Source organism: Carcharhinus amblyrhynchos, unplaced genomic scaffold (genome assembly GCF_965287045.1).
Source record: "Carcharhinus amblyrhynchos unplaced genomic scaffold, sCarAmb.v2.hapA scaffold_511, whole genome shotgun sequence".
Taxonomy (NCBI): domain Eukaryota; kingdom Metazoa; phylum Chordata; class Chondrichthyes; order Carcharhiniformes; family Carcharhinidae; genus Carcharhinus; species Carcharhinus amblyrhynchos.
The window spans coordinates 77,643-97,500 of record NW_027650251.1 but is presented as its reverse complement, the minus strand read 5'-3'; the positions used below and the strand labels follow the sequence as shown (position 1 = coordinate 97,500).

At 57.4% G+C, this 19,858-nt stretch overlaps 1 protein-coding gene across 1 annotated transcript in view; it reads right to left on the bottom strand.

Moving 5' to 3' along the window:
* The window catches only part of LOC145339510 (haptoglobin-like), an 85,758-nt gene that overhangs the window by 2,229 nt on the left and 63,671 nt on the right, over positions 1-19,858 (bottom strand). Inside the window, exon 4 of the mRNA XM_080183988.1 lies at positions 595-729. Coding sequence (XP_080040114.1) covers positions 595-729 — 135 coding nt within the window. The remainder of the gene's footprint in view (positions 1-594; positions 730-19,858) is intronic.

Below are 19,858 nucleotides of genomic sequence, written 5' to 3'. Positions count from 1 at the left end.
AGCACTGACCCTCCCACAGTGCGGCGCTCCCTCAGCACTGACCTTCCAACAGTGCAGCTCTCCCTCAGCACGGACCCTCCTACAGTGTGGTGCTCCCTCAGCACTGACCCTCCCACTGTGCGGTGCTCCCTCAGCACCGACCCTCCCACAGTGCGGCGCTCCCTCAGCACCGACCCTCCCACAGTGCGGCGCTCCCTCAGCACTGACCCTCCCACAGTGCGGCGCTCCCTCAGCACTGACCTTCCAACAGTGCGGCTCTCCCTCAGCACGGACCCTCCCACTGTGCGGTGCTCCCTCAGCACTGACCCTCCCACAGTGCGGTGCTCCCTCAGCACTGGCCCTCCCACAGTGCGGCGCTCCCTCAGCACTGACCCTCCCACGGTGCGGATCTCCCTCAGCTCTGACCCTCCCACAGTGAGGTGCCCCGTCAGCACAGACCCTCCCGCAGTGCGGCGCTCCCTCAGCACTGACCCTCCCACAGCGCGGCGCTCCCTCAGCACTGACCCTCCCACAGTGCGGCGCTCCCTCAGCACTGACCCTCCCACAGTGCGGTGCTCCCTCAGCTCTGTCTGTGGACAGATTTCTCGAACCCACCTTCATCGCTGAAATCTCTTTCGTGGTAGTTTGCGTCACAAGTATATTTGATCGCAGAGAGATACGACGTGACCCCATGCGTTGTCACGTAGTCAAAGTGTCCGTGTTCGATATCCTTCGGAACTCCGCACGAAACTGAGAGATAGAAAGGGAGGGAAGGAGAATTCCTCAATCTGGGACACTGAGATTCAAACAGACCCTTCTGCCCATCCAATTCCTGCTCTCCCCTTCGATCGGCCATTGCTTGATTGAATTTTAACCCCAGCCCCACAAGCTCGCTGCTCCCCCCTCTAATCATTCCTCAGTCGGGATAGGGAGACCGGAACTGTGCTCCGAGTGTGGGTCTAACCGAGGAGATAGGGAGACCGGGAACTGTGCTCCGAGTGTGGTCTAACCGAGGGGATAGGGAGACCGGGGACTGTGCTCCGAGTGTGGTCTAACCGAGGGGATAGGGAGACCAGTAACTGTGCTCCGAGTGTGGTCTAACCGAGGGGATAGGGAGACGGGAACTGTGCTCCGAGTGTGGGTCTAACCGAGGGGATAGGGAGATGGGAACTGACCTCCGAGTGTGGGTCTAACCGACGGGATAGGGAGACCGGGAACTGTGCTCCGAGTGTGGGTCTAACCGAGGAGATAGGGAGACCGGAACTGTGCTCCAAGTGTGGTCTAACCAAGGGGATGGGAAACTGGAACTGTGCTCCGGGTGTGGTCAAATCGAGGGGATAGGGAGACGGGAACTGTGTTCCAAGTGTGGGTCTAACCGAGGGGATAGGGAGATGGGAACTGTGCTCCAAGTGTGGGTCTAACTGTGGAGACAGGGAGACCGGAACTGTGCTCCGAGTGTGGGTCTAATCGAGGGGATAGGGAGACGGGAACTGTGCCCCGAGTGTGGGTCTAACCGAGGGGATAGGGAGACAGGAACTGTGCTCCGAATGTGGGTCTAATCGAGGGGATAGGGAGACGGGAACTGTGCTCCGAGTGTGGTCTAACCGTGGGGATAGGGAGACGGGAACTGTGTTCCGAGTGTGGGTCTAATTGAGGGGATATGGAGACGGGAACTGTGCTCCGAGTGTGGGTCTAATTGAGGGGATAGGGAGACGGGAACTGTGCTCCGAATGTTGTCTGTCCGAGGGGATAGGGAGACGGGAACTGTCCTCCGAGTTTGGTCGAATCGATGGGATAGAGAGACCGGAACTGTGCTCCGAGTGTGGGTCTAATCGAGGGGATAGGGCGATCGGAACTGTGCTCCGAGAGTGGTCTAATCGAGTGGATAGGGAGACCAGAACTGTGTTCCGAGTTTGGTCGAACCAAATGGATAGGGAGATGGGAACTGTGCTCCGAGTGTGGTCTAATCGAGTGGATAGGGAGACCAGAACTGTGTTCCGAGTTTGGTCGAAACGAATGGATAGGGAGATGGGAACTGTGCTCCGAGTGTGGTATAATCAAGGGGATAGGGAGACCAGAACTGTGTTCCGAGTTTGGTCGAACCGAATGGGTAGGGAGACGGGAACTGTGCTCCGAGTGTGGGTCTAACCTAGGGGATAGGGAGACTGGAACTGTGCTCCGATTGTGGGTCTAACCGAGGGGATAGGGAGGCAGGAGCTGTGCTCCGAGTATGGGTCTAACTGTGGGGATAGGGAGACCGGAACAGTGCTCCGAGTGTGGGTCTAACTGTGGGGATAGGGAGACAGGATCTGTGCTCCGAGTGTGGGTCTAACCGAGGGGATCGGGAGACGGGAACTGTGCTCCGAGTGTGGGTCTAACTGTGGGGATAGGGAGACGGGAACTGTGCTCCGAGTGTGGGTCTAACCGAGGGGATAGGGAGATGGGAACTGTGCTCTGAGTGTGGGTCTAACCGAGGGGATTGGGAGATGGGAACTGTGCTCTGAGTGTGGGTCTAATCGAGGGGATAGGGAGACGGGAACTGTGCTCCGAGTGTAGGTCCAACCGAGGGGATAGGGAGACGGGAACTGTGCTCCGAGTGTGGGTGTGACCGAGGGTATAGGGAGACGGGAACTGTGCTCCCAGTGTGGGTCTAACCGAGGGGATAGGGAGACAGGAACTGTGCTCCGAGTGTGGGTCTAATTGAGGGGATAGGGAGACAGGAACTGTGTTCCTTGTGTGCTCTATCCGAGGGGATAGGGAGACGGGAACTGTCCTCCGAGTTTGGTCGAATCGATGGGATAGGGAGACCGGAACTGAGCTCCGAGGGTGGGTCTAATCGAGGGGATAGGGAGATCCGAACTGTGCTCCGAGTGTGGTCAAAGCGAGGGGATAGGGAGACGGGAACTGTGCTCCGAGTGTGGTCTAATCGAGGGGATAGGGGACGGGAACTGTGCTCCGTGTGTGGGTCTAACTTAGGGGATAGGGAGACGGGAACTGTGCTCCGAGTGTGGTCCAATCGAGTGGATAGGGAGACCAGGACTGTACTCCGAGTGTGGTCTAACCGAGGGGATAGGGAGACGGGAACTGTGCTCCGAGTGTGGGTCTAATCGAGGGGATAGGGAGACGGGAACTGTGTTCCGAGTGTGGGTCTGACCGAGCGGATAGGGAGACCGGAACTGTGCTCCGATTATGGGTCCAATCGAGGGTGTAGGGAGACGTTAACTGTGCACGGCGCTCCGAGTGTGGGTCTAATACAGGGGATATTGAGACGGGAACTGTGCTCCCAGTGTGGATCTAACCGAGGGGATAGGGAGACGGGAACTGTGCTCCGAGTGTGGATCTAACCGAGGAGATAGGGAGACGGGAACTGTGCTCCGAGTGTGGGTCTAACCGAGGGGATGGGGGACGGGAACTGTGCTCCGAGTGTGGGTCTAACCGAGGGGATAGGGAGACGGGAACTGTGCTCTGAGTGTGGGTCGAAATGAGGGGATAGGGAGACGGGAACTGTGTTCAAATTTATGGAGTTCTATGAGGATGTGTCTAGGGCGGTGGATAGAGGAGAGCCGGTGGATGTGGTCTTTCTAGATTTTCAGAAGGCGTTTGACAAAGTGCCTCACAAGAGGTTATTGCAGAAGGTAGAGGGACATGGAGTTGGGGGTAGGGTGTTAGCGTGGATAGAGGATTGGTTGTCAAATAGGAGGCAGAGAGTGGGGGTCAACGGGTGCTATTCGGATTGGCGGATGGTGACTAGTGGAGTGCCCCAGGGGTCGGTGCTGGGACCTCAGCTTTTTACCATTTATATAGATGATCTGGAGGAGGGAACCGAGTGTAGGGTGTCGAAATTTGCTGATGACACCAAGATTGGGGGAGCGGCAAATTGTGCGGAGGGTGTGGAGAGTCTGCAGAAGGATCTAGATAGGCTGGGCGAATGGGCCAGGAAATGGCAAATGGAATTTAATGTTGGCAAGTGTGAGGTGGTCCACTTTGGTAGGAATAATGGTAGGAAGGACTATTACTTACGAGGTGAAAAACTGCAGCAGGCGACGGTGCAGAGGGGCCTCGGGGTCCTTGTGCATGAGTCGCAAAAACCCAGCTTGCAGGTGCAGCAGGTGGTCAGGAAGGCGAATGGGATGCTGGCCTTCATAGCGAGGGGGATTGAATATAAAAGTAGGGAGGTCTTGCTGCGGCTGTATAGGGCATTGGTGAGGCCGCAGCTGGAGTACTGTGTGCAGTTTTGGGCGCCGCACCTGCGCAAAGATATTTTGGCCTTGGAGGGAGTGCAGAGGAGGTTTACTAGGCTGATACCGGAGTTGAGGGGGTTGAGCTATGAGGAGAGGCTGAATAAAATGGGCTTGTACTCGTTAGAGTTTAGAAGAATGAGGGGAGATCTCATTGAGACGTATAAGATGATGAATGGGATGGATAGGATAGAGGTGGAGAGACTCTTCCCGCTCAGAAAGGACAGTAGGACTAGGGGGCACAGCCTCAAGATAAAGGGGGGGGTGGTTTAGAACGGAGTTGAGGAGGAACTACTTCACTCAAAGGGTGGTGAATCTCTGGAATTCTCTGCCCGTTGAAGTGGTGGAGGCTGCCTCGCTAAATATTTTTAAGACGCGGGTTGATGGGTTTTTGATAAGAGAGGGGATTAAGGGTTATGGGGAGAGGGCGGGAATGTGGAACTGAGCCACGACAGATCAGCCATGATCTTATTGAATGGCGGGGCAGGCTCGAAGGGCCAGATGGCCTACTCCTGCTCCTATTTCTTATGTTCTTATGTTCTGAATATGGGTCTAACCGAGGCGATAGGGAGACCGGAACTGTGATCCGACCGTGGGTCTAACCGAGGGGATAGGGGGAAGGGAACTATGCTCCGAGTGTGGGTCTAACCGAGGGGATAGGGAGACCGGAACTGTGCTCCGAGTGTGGATCGAAATGAGGGGATAGGGAGACGGGAACTGTGCTCCGAGTGTGGGTCTAACTGAGGGGGTAAGGAGACGGGAACGGTATTCCAAGTGTGGATCGAATCGAGGGGATAGGGACACCGGAATCGTGCTCCGATTCTGGGTCTAACCGAGGGGATAGGGCGACGGGAACTGTGCTCCGAGCGTGGGTCTGACCAAGGGGATAGGGGGAAGGGAACTGTGCTCCGAGTGTGGGTCTAAATGAGGGGATAGGGAGACAGGAACTGTGCTCCGAGTGTGAGTCAAACCGAAGGGATAGGGAGAAGGGAACTGTGCTCCGAGTGTGGGTCTCAGGGAGGGGATAGTGAGACCGGAACTGTGCTCTGAGTGTGGGTCTAACCGTGGGGGTAGGGAGACGGGAACTGTGCTCCGAGAGTGGGTCTAACCGCGGGGATAGGGAGACGGGAACTGTGCTCCGAGTGTGGGCCTAACCGAGGGGATAAGTAGACGGGAACTGTGCTCCGAGTGTGGATCGAACCGAGGGGATAGGGAGACGGCAACTGTGCTCCGAGTGTTCATCTATCCGAGGGGATGGGGAGACGGGACTGTGCTCCTAGTGTGGGTTGAACTGAGGGGATAGGGAGACGGGAACTGTGCTCCGAGTGTGGGTCAAACCGAGGGGATAGGGAGACGGGAACTGTGCTCCGAATGTGGCCTAACTGAGGGGATAGGGAGACGGGAACTGTGCTCCGAGTGTGGGTCTAACCGAGGTGATAGGATGAACAGAACTGTGCTCCGAGTATGGGTCTAACTGAGAGGATACGGAGACAGGAACTGTGCTCCGAGTGTGGTCTAATCGAGGGGATAAGGAGACGGGAACTGTGCTCCGAGTGTGGTCTAATCGAGGGGATAGGGAGACGGGAACTGTGCTCAGGGAGTGGTCTAATCGAGGCGACAGGGAGACTGGAACTGTGCTCCGAGTGTGGATCGAAATGAGGGGATAGGGAGACAGGAACTGTGCTCCGAGTGTGGGTCTAACCGAGGGGATAGGGAGACGGGAACTGTGCTCCGAGTGTGGATCTAACCGAGGAGATAGGGAGACGGGAACTGTGCTCCGAGTGTGGGTCTAACCGAGGGGATGGGGGACGGGAACTGTGCTCCGAGTGTGGGTCTAACCGAGGGGATAGGGAGACGGGAACTGTGCTCTGAGTGTGGGTCGAAATGAGGGGATAGGGAGACGGGAACTGTGTTCAAATTTATGGAGTTCTATGAGGATGTGTCTAGGGCGGTGGATAGAGGAGAGCCGGTGGATGTGGTCTTTCTAGATTTTCAGAAGGCGTTTGACAAAGTGCCTCACAAGAGGTTATTGCAGAAGGTAGAGGGACATGGAGTTGGGGGTAGGGTGTTAGCGTGGATAGAGGATTGGTTGTCAAATAGGAGGCAGAGAGTGGGGGTCAACGGGTGCTATTCGGATTGGCGGATGGTGACTAGTGGAGTGCCCCAGGGGTCGGTGCTGGGGCCTCAGCTTTTTACCATTTATATAGATGATCTGGAGGAGGGAACCGAGTGTAGGGTGTCGAAATTTGCTGATGACACCAAGATTGGGGGAGCGGCAAATTGTGCGGAGGGTGTGGAGAGTCTGCAGAAGGATCTAGATAGGCTGGGCGAATGGGCCAGGAAATGGCAAATGGAATTTAATGTTGGCAAGTGTGAGGTGGTCCACTTTGGTAGGAATAATGGTAGGAAGGACTATTACTTACGAGGTGAAAAACTGCAGCAGGCGACGGTGCAGAGGGGCCTCGGGGTCCTTGTGCATGAGTCGCAAAAACCCAGCTTGCAGGTGCAGCAGGTGGTCAGGAAGGCGAATGGGATGCTGGCCTTCATAGCGAGGGGGATTGAATATAAAAGTAGGGAGGTCTTGCTGCGGCTGTATAGGGCATTGGTGAGGCCGCAGCTGGAGTACTGTGTGCAGTTTTGGGCGCCGCACCTGCGCAAAGATATTTTGGCCTTGGAGGGAGTGCAGAGGAGGTTTACTAGGCTGATACCGGAGTTGAGGGGGTTGAGCTATGAGGAGAGGCTGAATAAAATGGGCTTGTACTCGTTAGAGTTTAGAAGAATGAGGGGAGATCTCATTGAGACGTATAAGATGATGAATGGGATGGATAGGATAGAGGTGGAGAGACTCTTCCCGCTCAGAAAGGACAGTAGGACTAGGGGGCACAGCCTCAAGATAAAGGGGGGGGTGGTTTAGAACGGAGTTGAGGAGGAACTACTTCACTCAAAGGGTGGTGAATCTCTGGAATTCTCTGCCCGTTGAAGTGGTGGAGGCTGCCTCGCTAAATATTTTTAAGACGCGGGTTGATGGGTTTTTGATAAGAGAGGGGATTAAGGGTTATGGGGAGAGGGCGGGAATGTGGAACTGAGCCACGACAGATCAGCCATGATCTTATTGAATGGCGGGGCAGGCTCGAAGGGCCAGATGGCCTACTCCTGCTCCTATTTCTTATGTTCTTATGTTCTGAATATGGGTCTAACCGAGGCGATAGGGAGACCGGAACTGTGATCCGACCGTGGGTCTAACCGAGGGGATAGGGGGAAGGGAACTATGCTCCGAGTGTGGGTCTAACCGAGGGGATAGGGAGACCGGAACTGTGCTCCGAGTGTGGATCGAAATGAGGGGATAGGGAGACGGGAACTGTGCTCCGAGTGTGGGTCTAACTGAGGGGGTAAGGAGACGGGAACGGTATTCCAAGTGTGGATCGAATCGAGGGGATAGGGACACCGGAATCGTGCTCCGATTCTGGGTCTAACCGAGGGGATAGGGCGACGGGAACTGTGCTCCGAGCGTGGGTCTGACCAAGGGGATAGGGGGAAGGGAACTGTGCTCCGAGTGTGGGTCTAAATGAGGGGATAGGGAGACAGGAACTGTGCTCCGAGTGTGAGTCAAACCGAAGGGATAGGGAGAAGGGAACTGTGCTCCGAGTGTGGGTCTCAGGGAGGGGATAGTGAGACCGGAACTGTGCTCTGAGTGTGGGTCTAACCGTGGGGGTAGGGAGACGGGAACTGTGCTCCGAGAGTGGGTCTAACCGCGGGGATAGGGAGACGGGAACTGTGCTCCGAGAGTGGGTCTAACCGCGGGGATAGGGAGACGGGAACTGTGCTCCGAGTGTGGGCCTAACCGAGGGGATAAGTAGACGGGAACTGTGCTCCGAGTGTGGATCGAACCGAGGGGATAGGGAGACGGCAACTGTGCTCCGAGTGTTCATCTATCCGAGGGGATGGGGAGACGGGACTGTGCTCCTAGTGTGGGTTGAACTGAGGGGATAGGGAGACGGGAACTGTGCTCCGAGTGTGGGTCAAACCGAGGGGATAGGGAGACGGGAACTGTGCTCCGAATGTGGCCTAACTGAGGGGATAGGGAGACGGGAACTGTGCTCCGAGTGTGGGTCTAACCGAGGTGATAGGATGAACAGAACTGTGCTCCGAGTATGGGTCTAACTGAGAGGATACGGAGACAGGAACTGTGCTCCGAGTGTGGTCTAATCGAGGGGATAAGGAGACGGGAACTGTGCTCCGAGTGTGGTCTAATCGAGGGGATAGGGAGACGGGAACTGTGCTCAGGGAGTGGTCTAATCGAGGCGACAGGGAGACTGGAACTGTGCTCCGAGTGTGGATCGAAATGAGGGGATAGGGAGACAGGAACTGTGCTCCGAGTGTGGGTCTAACCGAGGGGATAGGGAGACGGGAACTGTGCTCCGAGTGTGGGTCTAACCGAGGGGATAGGGAGACCAGAACTGTCCTCCGAGTGTGGGTCTAATCGAGGGGATAGGGAGACGGGAACTGTGCTCCGAGTGTCGGTCTAACCAAGGGGATCGGGAGACAGGAACTGTGCTCCGAGTTTGGGTCAAACCGAGGGGATAGGGAGACGGGAAATGTGCTCCGAGTGTGGGTCTAATCGAGGTGATTCAGAGACGGGAACTGAGCTCCGAGTGTGGCTCTAACCGAGGGGATCGGGAGACGGGAAGTGTGCTCCGAGTGTGGGTCTAACCGAGGGGGTAGGGAGACGGGAAATGTGCTCTGAGTGTGGCTCTAACCGAGGGGATAGGGCGACGGGAACTGTGCTCTGAGTGTGGGTCTAACCAAGGGGATAGGGAGACGGGAACTGAGCTCCGAGTGTGGGTCTAACCGAGGGGATAAGTAGACGGGTACTGTGCTCCGAGTGTGGATCGAACTGAGGGGATAGGGAGACGGGAACTGTGCTCCGAACGTGGGTCTAACCGAGGGGATAGGGAGACGGGAACTGTGCTCCGAGTGTGGATCTAATCGCGGGGATAGGGAGACGGGAACTGTGTTCCGAGTGTGGGTCTAACTGAGGGGAAAGGGAGACAGGAACATTGGTTCGAGGGTGCGTCCAACTGAGGGGATAGGGAGACGGGAACTGTGCTCCGAGTGTGGGTCTAACCGAGGGGATAGGGAGACCGGAACCGTGCTCCGATTGTGGGTCTAACCGAGGGGATATGGAGACGGGAAATGTGCTCCGAGTGTGGGTCTAATCGAGGGGATAGGGAGACGGGAACTGTGCTCCGAGTGTGGGTCTAACCGATGGTATAGGGAGACGGGAAATGTGCTCCGAGTGTGGATCGAAATGAGGGGATAGGGAGACGGGAACTGTGCTCCGAGTGTGGGTCTAACCGAGGGGATAGGGAGATGGGAACTGTGCTCCGAGTGTGGGTCTAATCGAGGGGATAGGGAGACGGGAACTGTGCTCCGAGTGTGGGTCTAACCGAGTGGATAGGGAGACGGGAACTGTGCTCCGAGTGTGGGTCTAAATGAGGGGGAAGGGAGACGGGAACTGTGCTCCGAGTGTGGGTCTAACCGAGGGGATAGGGAGACCGGAACTGTGCTCCGAGTGTGGATCGAAATGAGGGGATAGGGAGACGGGAACTGTGCTCAGAGTGTGGGTCTAACCGAGTGGATAGGGAGACGTTAACTGTGCTCCGATTGTGGGTCTAACCGAGGGGGTAAGGAGACGGGAACGGTATTCCGAGTGTGGATCGAATCGAGGGGATAGGGACACCGGAATCGTGCCCCGATTCTGGGTCTAACCGAGGGGATAGGGCGACGGGAACTGTGCTCCGAGTGTGGGTCTAACCGAGGGGATAGGGAGACGGGAACTGTGCTCCGAGTGTGGGTCTGACCAAGGGGATAGGGGGAAGGGAACTGTGCTCCGAGTGTGGGTCTAAATGAGGGGATAGGGAGACAGGAACTGTGCTCCGAGTGTGAGTCAAACCGAAGGGATAGGGAGAAGGGAACTGTGCTCCGAGTGTGGGTCTCAAGGAGGGGATAGTGAGACCGGAACTGTGCTCTGAGTGTGGGTCTAACCGAGGGGATAGGGAGACCAGAACTGTCCTCCGAGTGTGGGTCTAACCGAGGGGATAGGGAGACGGGAACTGTGCTCTGAGTGTGGGTCTAACCGAGGGGATAGGGAGACGGGAACTGTGCTCCGAGTGTGGGTCTAACCGAGGGGATAGGGAGACCAGAACTGTCCTCCGAGTGTGGGTCTAATCGAGGGGATAGGGAGACGGGAACTGTGCTCCGAGTGTCGGTCTAACCAAGGGGATCGGGAGACAGGAACTGTGCTCCGAGTTTGGGTCAAACCGAGGGGATAGGGAGACGGGAAATGTGCTCCGAGTGTGGGTCTAATCGAGGTGATTCAGAGACGGGAACTGAGCTCCGAGTGTGGCTCTAACCGAGGGGATAGGGAGACGGGAAGTGTGCTCCGAGTGTGGGTCTAACCGAGGGGGTAGGGAGACGGGAAATGTGCTCTGAGTGTGGCTCTAACCGAGGGGATAGGGCGACGGGAACTGTGCTCCGAGTGTGGGTCTAACCAAGGGGATAGGGAGACGGGACCTGAGCTCCTAGTGTGGGTCTAACTGAAAGGGTAGGGAGACGGGAACTGTGCTCCGAGTGTGGGTCTAACCGAAGCGATAGGGAGACGTGGAGTGTGCTCCGAGTGTGGGTCTAACCGAGGGGGTAGGGAGACGGGAAATGTGCTCCGAGTGTGGGCCTATCCGAGGGGATAGGGAGACAGGAACTGTGCTCCTACTGTGGGTTGAACCGAGGGGATAGGGAGACGGGAACTGCGCTCCGAGTGTGTGTCTAACCGAGGGGATATGGAGACGGGAGCTGTGCTCCGAGTGTGGTCTAATCGAGGGTGTAGGGAGACGGGGACTGTGCTCCGAGTGTCGGTCTAACCGAGGGGATATGGAGACGGGAACTGAGCTCTGAGTGTGGGTCTAACCGAGGAGATAGGGAGACGGGAACTGTGCTCCGAGTGTGGGTCTATCCGAGGGGATAGGGAGACCGGAACCGTGCTCCGATTGTGGGTCTAACCGAGGGGATAGGGAGACGGGAAATGTGCTCCGAGTGTGGGTCTATCCGAGGGGATAGGGAGACGGGAACTGTACTCCGAGTTTGGGTCCAACTGTGGGGATCGGGAGAAAGGAACTGTGCTCCGAGTATGGGCCTTATCGAGGGCATAGGGTGACTGTAACTGTCCTCCAAGCGTGGTCTAACCGAAGATATAGGGACACGGGAACTGTGCTCCGTCTGTGGGTCGAACTGAGGGGAGAGGGAGACGGGAACTGTGCTCCGAGTGTGAGTCTAACCGAGGGGATGGGGAGACGGGAACTGTGCTCCGAGTGTGGATCGAACCGAGGGGATAGGGAGACGGGAACTGTGGTCCGAGTGTGGGTCTAACCGAGGGGATAGGGAGACGGGAAGTGTGCTCCGAGTGTGAGTCTAACCGAGGGGATGGGGAGACGGGAACTGTGCTCCGAGTGTGGATCGAACCGAGGGGATAGGGAGACGGGAACTGTGCTTCGAGTTTGGTCTAATCGAGGTGATTCGGAGACGGGAACTGGGCTCAGAGTGTGGGTCTAACTGAGGGGATAGAGAGACGGGAACTGTGCTTCGAGTTTGGTCTAATCGAGGTGATTCGGAGACGGGAACTGTGCTCCGAGTGTGGGTCTAACTGAGGGTGTAGGGAGATGGGAACTGTGCTCCGAATGTGGGTCTAACCGAGGGGATAGGGAGACGGGAACTGCGCTCCCAGTGTGGGTCTGATCGAGGGGGTAGGGAGACGGGAACTGTGCACCGAGTGTGGGTCTAATTGAGGGGATAGGGAGACGGGAACTGTGTTCCGAGTGTGGGTCTAACTGAGGGGATAGGGAGACGGGAACTGTGCACCGAGTGTGGGTCTAACCAAGGGTAGAGGGAGACGGGAACTGTGTTCCGAGTGTGGGTCTAACCGAGGGGATAGGGAGACAGGAACATTGGTTCGAGGGTGCGTCTAACTGAGGGGATAGGGAGACAGGAACTGCGCTCCGAGTGTGGGTCTAACCGAGGGGATTGGGAGACCGGAACTGTGCTCCGAATGTGGGTCTAACTGAGGGGATAGGGAGACGGGAACTTTGCCACGAGTGTGGGTCTAATCGAGGGGATAGGGAGATGGGAACTGTGCTCCGAGTGTGGGTCTAACCGAGGGTATAGGGAGACGGGAAATGTGCTCCGAGTGTGGGTCTATCCGAGGGGATAGGGAGACGGGAACTGTGCTCCGAGTGTGGATCGAAATGAGGGGATAGGGAGACGGGAACTGTGCTCCGAGTGTGGGTCTAACCGAGGGGATAGGGTGATGGGAACTGTGCTCCGAGTGTGGGTCTAACCGAGTGGATAGGGAGACGGGAACTGTGCTCCGAGTGTGGGTCTAAATGAGGGGAAAGGGAGTCGGGAACTGTGCTCCGAGTGTGGGTCTAACCGAGGGGATAGGGCAGCCGGAACTGTGCTCCGAGTGTGGATCGAAATGAGGGGATAGGGAGACGGGAACTGTGCTCAGAGTGTGGGTCTAACCGAGTGGATAGGGAGACGTTAACTGTGCTCCGATTGTGGGTCTAACCGAGGGGGTAAGGAGACGGGAACGGTATTCCGAGTGTGGATCGAATCGAGGGGATAGGGACTCCGGAATCGTGCTCCGATTCTGGGTCTAACCGAGGGGATAGGGCGACGGGAACTGTGCTCCGAGTGTGGGTCTGACCGAGGGGATAGGGAGACGGGAACTGTGCTCCGAGTTAGGGTCTAAATGAGGGGATACGGAGACAGGAACTGTGCTCCGAGTGTGAGTCAAACCGAAGGGATAGGGAGAAGGGAACTGTGCTCCGAGTGTGGGTCTCAAGGAGGGGATAGTGAGACCGGAACTGTGCTCTGAGTGTGGGTCTAACCGTGGGGGTAGGGAGACGGGAACTGTGCTCCGAGAGTGGGTCTAACCGAGGGGATAGGGAGACGGGAACTGTGCTCCGAGAGTGGGTCTAACCGAGGGGATAGGGAGACGGGAACTGTGCTCCGAGTTTGGGTCAAACCGAGGGGATAGGGAGACGGGAACTGTGCTCCGAGTGTGGGTCTAACCGAGGGGATAGGGAGACGGGAACTGTGCCCCGAGTGTGGGTCTAATCGAGGGGATAGGGAGACGGGAACTGTGCTCCGAGTGTGGGTCTAACCGAGGGTATAGGGAGACGGGAAATGTGCTCCGAGTGTGGGTCTATCCGAGGGGATAGGGAGACGGGAACTGTGCTCCGAGTGTGGATCGAAATGAGGGGATAGGGAGACGGGAACTGTGCTCCGAGTGTGGGTCTAACCGAGGGGATAGGGAGATGGGAACTGTGCTCCGAGTGTGGGTCTAACCGAGTGGATAGGGAGACGGGAACTGTGCTCCGAGTGTGGGTCTAAATGAGGGGAAAGGGAGTCGGGAACTGTGCTCCGAGTGTGGGTCTAACCGAGGGGATAGGGCGGCCGGAACTGTGCTCCGAGTGTGGATCGAAATGAGGGGATAGGGAGACGGGAACTGTGCTCAGAGTGTGGGTCTAACCGAGTGGATAGGGAGACGTTAACTGTGCTCCGATTGTGGGTCTAACCGAGGGGGTAAGGAGACGGGAACGGTATTCCGAGTGTGGATCGAATCGAGGGGATAGGGACTCCGGAATCGTGCTCCGATTCTGGGTCTAACCGAGGGGATAGGGCGACGGGAACTGTGCTCCGAGTGTGGGTCTGACCGAGGGGATAGGGAGACGGGAACTGTGCTCCGAGTTAGGGTCTAAATGAGGGGATAGGGAGACAGGAACTGTGCTCCGAGTGTGAGTCAAACCGAAGGGATAGGGAGAAGGGAACTGTGCTCCGAGTGTGGGTCTCAAGGAGGGGATAGTGAGACCGGAACTGTGCTCTGAGTGTGGGTCTAACCGTGGGGGTAGGGAGACGGGAACTGTGCTCCGAGAGTGGGTCTAACCGAGGGGATAGGGAGACGGGAACTGTGCTCCGAGAGTGGGTCTAACCGAGGGGATAGGGAGACGGGAACTGAGCTCCGAGTGTGGCTCTAACCGAGGGGATAGGGAGACGGGAAGTGTGCTCCGAGTGTGGGTCAAACCGAGGGGGTAGGGAGACGGGAAATGTGCTCTGAGTGTGGCTCTAACCGAGGGGATAGGGGGACGGGAACTGTGCTCCGAGTGTGGGTCTAACCAAGGGGACAGGGAGACGGGACCTGAGCTCCGAGTGTGGGTCTAACCGAAAGGGTAGGGAGACGGGAACTGTGCTCCGAGTGTGGGTCTAACCGAAGCGATAGGGAGACGTGGAGTGTGCTCCGAGTGTGGGTCTAACCGAGGGGGTAGGGAGACGGGAAATGTGCTCCGAGTGTGGGCCTATCCGAGGGGATAGGGAGACGGGAACTGTGCTCCGAGTGTGGGTCTAACCGAGGGGATAGGGAGACAGGAACTGTGCTCCTACTGTGGGTTGAACCGAGGGGATAGGGAGACGGGAACTGCGCTCCGAGTGTGTGTCTAACCGAGGGGATATGGAGACGGGAGCTGTGCTCCGAGTGTGGTCTAATCGAGGGTGTAGGGAGACGGGGACTGTGATCCGAGTGTCGGTCTAACCGAGGGGATATGGAGACGGGAACTGTGCTCTGAGTGTGGGTCTAACCGAGGAGATAGGGAGACGGGAACTGTGCTCCGAGTGTGGGTCTATCCGAGGGGATAGGGAGACGGGAACTGTGCTCCGAGTGTGGGCCTAACCGAGGGGATAAGTAGACGGGAATTCTGCTCCGAGTGTGGATCGAACCAAGGGGATAGGGAGACGGGAACTGAGCTCCGAGTGTTCGTCTATCCGAGGGGATGGGGAGACGGGACTGTGCTCCTAGTGTGGTTTGAACTGAGGGGATAGGGAGACGGGAACTGTGCTCCGAGTGTGGGTCTAACCGAGGGGATAGGGAGACGGGAACTGTGCCCTGAGTGTGGGTCTAATCGAGGGGATAGGGAGACGGGAACTGTGCTCCGAGTGTGGGTCTAACCGAGGGTATAGGGAGACGGGAAATGTGCTCCGAGTGTGGGTCTATCCGAGGGGATAGGGAGACGGGAACTGTGCTCCGAGTGTGGATCGAAATGAGGGGATAGGTAGACGGGAACTGTGCTCCGAGTGTGGGTCTAACCGAGGGGATAGGGAGATGGGAACTGTGCTCCGAGTGTGGGTCTAACCGAGTGGATAGGGAGACGGGAACTGTGCTCCGAGTGTGGGTCTAAATGAGGGGAAAGGGAGTCGGGAACTGTGCTCCGAGTGTGGGTCTAACCGAGGGGATAGGGCGGCCGGAACTGTGCTCCGAGTGTGGATCGAAATGAGGGGATAGGGAGACGGGAACTGTGCTCAGAGTGTGGGTCTAACCGAGTGGATAGGGAGACGTTAACTGTGCTCCGATTGTGGGTCTAACCGAGGGGGTCAGGAGACGGGAACGGTATTCCGAGTGTGGATCGAATCGAGGGGATAGGGACTCCGGAATCGTGCTCCGATTCTGGGTCTAACCGAGGGGATAGGGCGACGGGAACTGTGCTCCGAGTGTGGGTCTAACCGAGGGGATAGGGAGACGGGAACTGTGCTCCGAGTTAGGGTCTAAATGAGGGGATAGGGAGACAGGAACTGTGCTCCGAGTGTGAGTCAAACCGAAGGGATAGGGAGAAGGGAACTGTGCTCCGAGTGTGGGTCTCAAGGAGGGGATAGTGAGACCGGAACTGTGCTCCGAGTGTGGGTCTAACCGAGGGGATAGGGAGACGGGAACTGTGCTCCGAGTGTGGGTCTAACCGAGGGGATAGGGAGACCAGAACTGTCCTCCGAGTGTGGGTCTAATCGAGGGGATAGGGAGACGGGAACTGTGCTCCGAGTGTCGGTCTAACCAAGGGGATCGGGAGACAGGAACTGTGCTCCGAGTTTGGGTCAAACCGAGGGGACAGGGAGACGGGAAATGTGCTCCGAGTGTGGGTCTAATCGAGGTGATTCAGAGACGGGAACTGAGCTCCGAGTGTGGCTCTAACCGAGGGGATCGGGAGACGGGAAGTGTGCTCCGAGTGTGGGTCTAACCGAGGGGGTAGGGAGACGGGAAATGTGCTCTGAGTGTGGCTCTAACCGAGGGGATAGGGCGACGGGAACTGTGCTCTGAGTGTGGGTCTAACCAAGGGGATAGGGAGACGGGAACTGAGCTCCGAGTGTGGGTCTAACCGAGGGGATAAGTAGACGGGTACTGTGCTCCGAGTGTGGATCGAACTGAGGGGATAGGGAGACGGGAACTGTGCTCCGAACGTGGGTCTAACCGAGGGGATAGGGAGACGGGAACTGTGCTCCGAGTGTGGATCTAATCGCGGGGATAGGGAGACGGGAACTGTGTTCCGAGTGTGGGTCTAACTGAGGGGAAAGGGAGACAGGAACATTGGTTCGAGGGTGCGTCCAACTGAGGGGATAGGGAGACGGGAACTGTGCTCCGAGTGTGGGTCTAACCGAGGGGATAGGGAGACCGGAACCGTGCTCCGATTGTGGGTCTAACCGAGGGGATATGGAGACGGGAAATGTGCTCCGAGTGTGGGTCTAATCGAGGGGATAGGGAGACGGGAACTGTGCTCCGAGTGTGGGTCTAACCGATGGTATAGGGAGACGGGAAATGTGCTCCGAGTGTGGATCGAAATGAGGGGATAGGGAGACGGGAACTGTGCTCCGAGTGTGGGTCTAACCGAGGGGATAGGGAGATGGGAACTGTGCTCCGAGTGTGGGTCTAATCGAGGGGATAGGGAGACGGGAACTGTGCTCCGAGTGTGGGTCTAACCGAGTGGATAGGGAGACGGGAACTGTGCTCCGAGTGTGGGTCTAAATGAGGGGGAAGGGAGACGGGAACTGTGCTCCGAGTGTGGGTCTAACCGAGGGGATAGGGAGACCGGAACTGTGCTCCGAGTGTGGATCGAAATGAGGGGATAGGGAGACGGGAACTGTGCTCAGAGTGTGGGTCTAACCGAGTGGATAGGGAGACGTTAACTGTGCTCCGATTGTGGGTCTAACCGAGGGGGTAAGGAGACGGGAACGGTATTCCGAGTGTGGATCGAATCGAGGGGATAGGGACTCCGGAATCGTGCTCCGATTCTGGGTCTAACCGAGGGGATAGGGCGACGGGAACTGTGCTCCGAGTGTGGGTCTAACCGAGGGGATAGGGAGACGGGAACTGTGCTCCGAGTGTGGGTCTGACCAAGGGGATAGGGGGAAGGGAACTGTGCTCCGAGTGTTGGTCTAAATGAGGGGATAGGGAGACAGGAACTGTGCTCCGAGTGTGAGTCAAACCGAAGGGATAGGGAGAAGGGAACTGTGCTCCGAGTGTGGGTCTCAAGGAGGGGATAGTGAGACCGGAACTGTGCTCTGAGTGTGGGTCTAACCGAGGGGATAGGGAGACCAGAACTGTCCTCCGAGTGTGGGTCTAACCGAGGGGATAGGGAGACGGGAACTGTGCTCTGAGTGTGGGTCTAACCGAGGGGATAGGGAGACGGGAACTGTGCTCCGAGTGTGGGTCTAACCGAGGGGATAGGGAGACCAGAACTGTCCTCCGAGTGTGGGTCTAATCGAGGGGATAGGGAGACGGGAACTGTGCTCCGAGTGTCGGTCTAACCAAGGGGATCGGGAGACAGGAACTGTGCTCCGAGTTTGGGTCAAACCGAGGGGATAGGGAGACGGGAAATGTGCTCCGAGTGTGGGTCTAATCGAGGTGATTCAGAGACGGGAACTGAGCTCCGAGTGTGGCTCTAACCGAGGGGATAGGGAGACGGGAAGTGTGCTCCGAGTGTGGGTCTAACCGAGGGGGTAGGGAGACGGGAAATGTGCTCTGAGTGTGGCTCTAACCGAGGGGATAGGGCGACGGGAACTGTGCTCCGAGTGTGGGTCTAACCAAGGGGATAGGGAGACGGGACCTGAGCTCCGAGTGTGGGTCTAACTGAAAGGGTAGGGAGACGGGAACTGTGCTCCGAGTGTGGGTCTAACCGAAGCGATAGGGAGACGTGGAGTGTGCTCCGAGTGTGGGTCTAACCGAGGGGGTAGGGAGACGGGAAATGTGCTCCGAGTGTGGGCCTATCCGAGGGGATAGGGAGACAGGAACTGTGCTCCTACTGTGGGTTGAACCGAGGGGATAGGGAGACGGGAACTGCGCTCCGAGTGTGTGTCTAACCGAGGGGATATGGAGACGGGAGCTGTGCTCCGAGTGTGGTCTAATCGAGGGTGTAGGGAGACGGGGACTGTGCTCCGAGTGTCGGTCTAACCGAGGGGATATGGAGACGGGAACTGAGCTCTGAGTGTGGGTCTAACCGAGGAGATAGGGAGACGGGAACTGTGCTCCGAGTGTGGGTCTATCCGAGGGGATAGGGAGACCGGAACCGTGCTCCGATTGTGGGTCTAACCGAGGGGATAGGGAGACGGGAAATGTGCTCCGAGTGTGGGTCTATCCGAGGGGATAGGGAGACGGGAACTGTACTCCGAGTTTGGGTCCAACTGTGGGGATCGGGAGAAAGGAACTGTGCTCCGAGTATGGGCCTTATCGAGGGCATAGGGTGACTGTAACTGTCCTCCAAGCGTGGTCTAACCGAAGATATAGGGACACGGGAACTGTGCTCCGTCTGTGGGTCGAACTGAGGGGAGAGGGAGACGGGAACTGTGCTCCGAGTGTGAGTCTAACCGAGGGGATGGGGAGACGGGAACTGTGCTCCGAGTGTGGATCGAACCGAGGGGATAGGGAGACGGGAACTGTGGTCCGAGTGTGGGTCTAACCGAGGGAATAGGGAGACGGGAAGTGTGCTCCGAGTGTGAGTCTAACCGAGGGGATGGGGAGACGGGAACTGTGCTCCGAGTGTGGATCGAACCGAGGGGATAGGGAGACGGGAACTGTGCTTCGAGTTTGGTCTAATCGAGGTGATTCGGAGACGGGAACTGGGCTCAGAGTGTGGGTCTAACTGAGGGGATAGAGAGACGGGAACTGTGCTTCGAGTTTGGTCTAATCGAGGTGATTCGGAGACGGGAACTGTGCTCCGAGTGTGGGTCTAACTGAGGGTGTAGGGAGATGGGAACTGTGCTCCGAATGTGGGTCTAACCGAGGGGATAGGGAGACGGGAACTGCGCTCCCAGTGTGGGTCTGATCGAGGGGGTAGGGAGACGGGAACTGTGCACCGAGTGTGGGTCTAATTGAGGGGATAGGGAGACGGGAACTGTGTTCCGAGTGTGGGTCTAACTGAGGGGATAGGGAGACGGGAACTGTGCACCGAGTGTGGGTCTAACCAAGGGTAGAGGGAGACGGGAACTGTGTTCCGAGTGTGGGTCTAACCGAGGGGATAGGGAGACAGGAACATTGGTTCGAGGGTGCGTCTAACTGAGGGGATAGGGAGACAGGAACTGCGCTCCGAGTGTGGGTCTAACCGAGGGGATAGGGAGACCGGAACTGTGCTCCGAATGTGGGTCTAACTGAGGGGATAGGGAGACGGGAACTTTGCCACGAGTGTGGGTCTAATCGAGGGGATAGGGAGATGGGAACTGTGCTCCGAGTGTGGGTCTAACCGAGGGTATAGGGAGACGGGAAATGTGCTCCGAGTGTG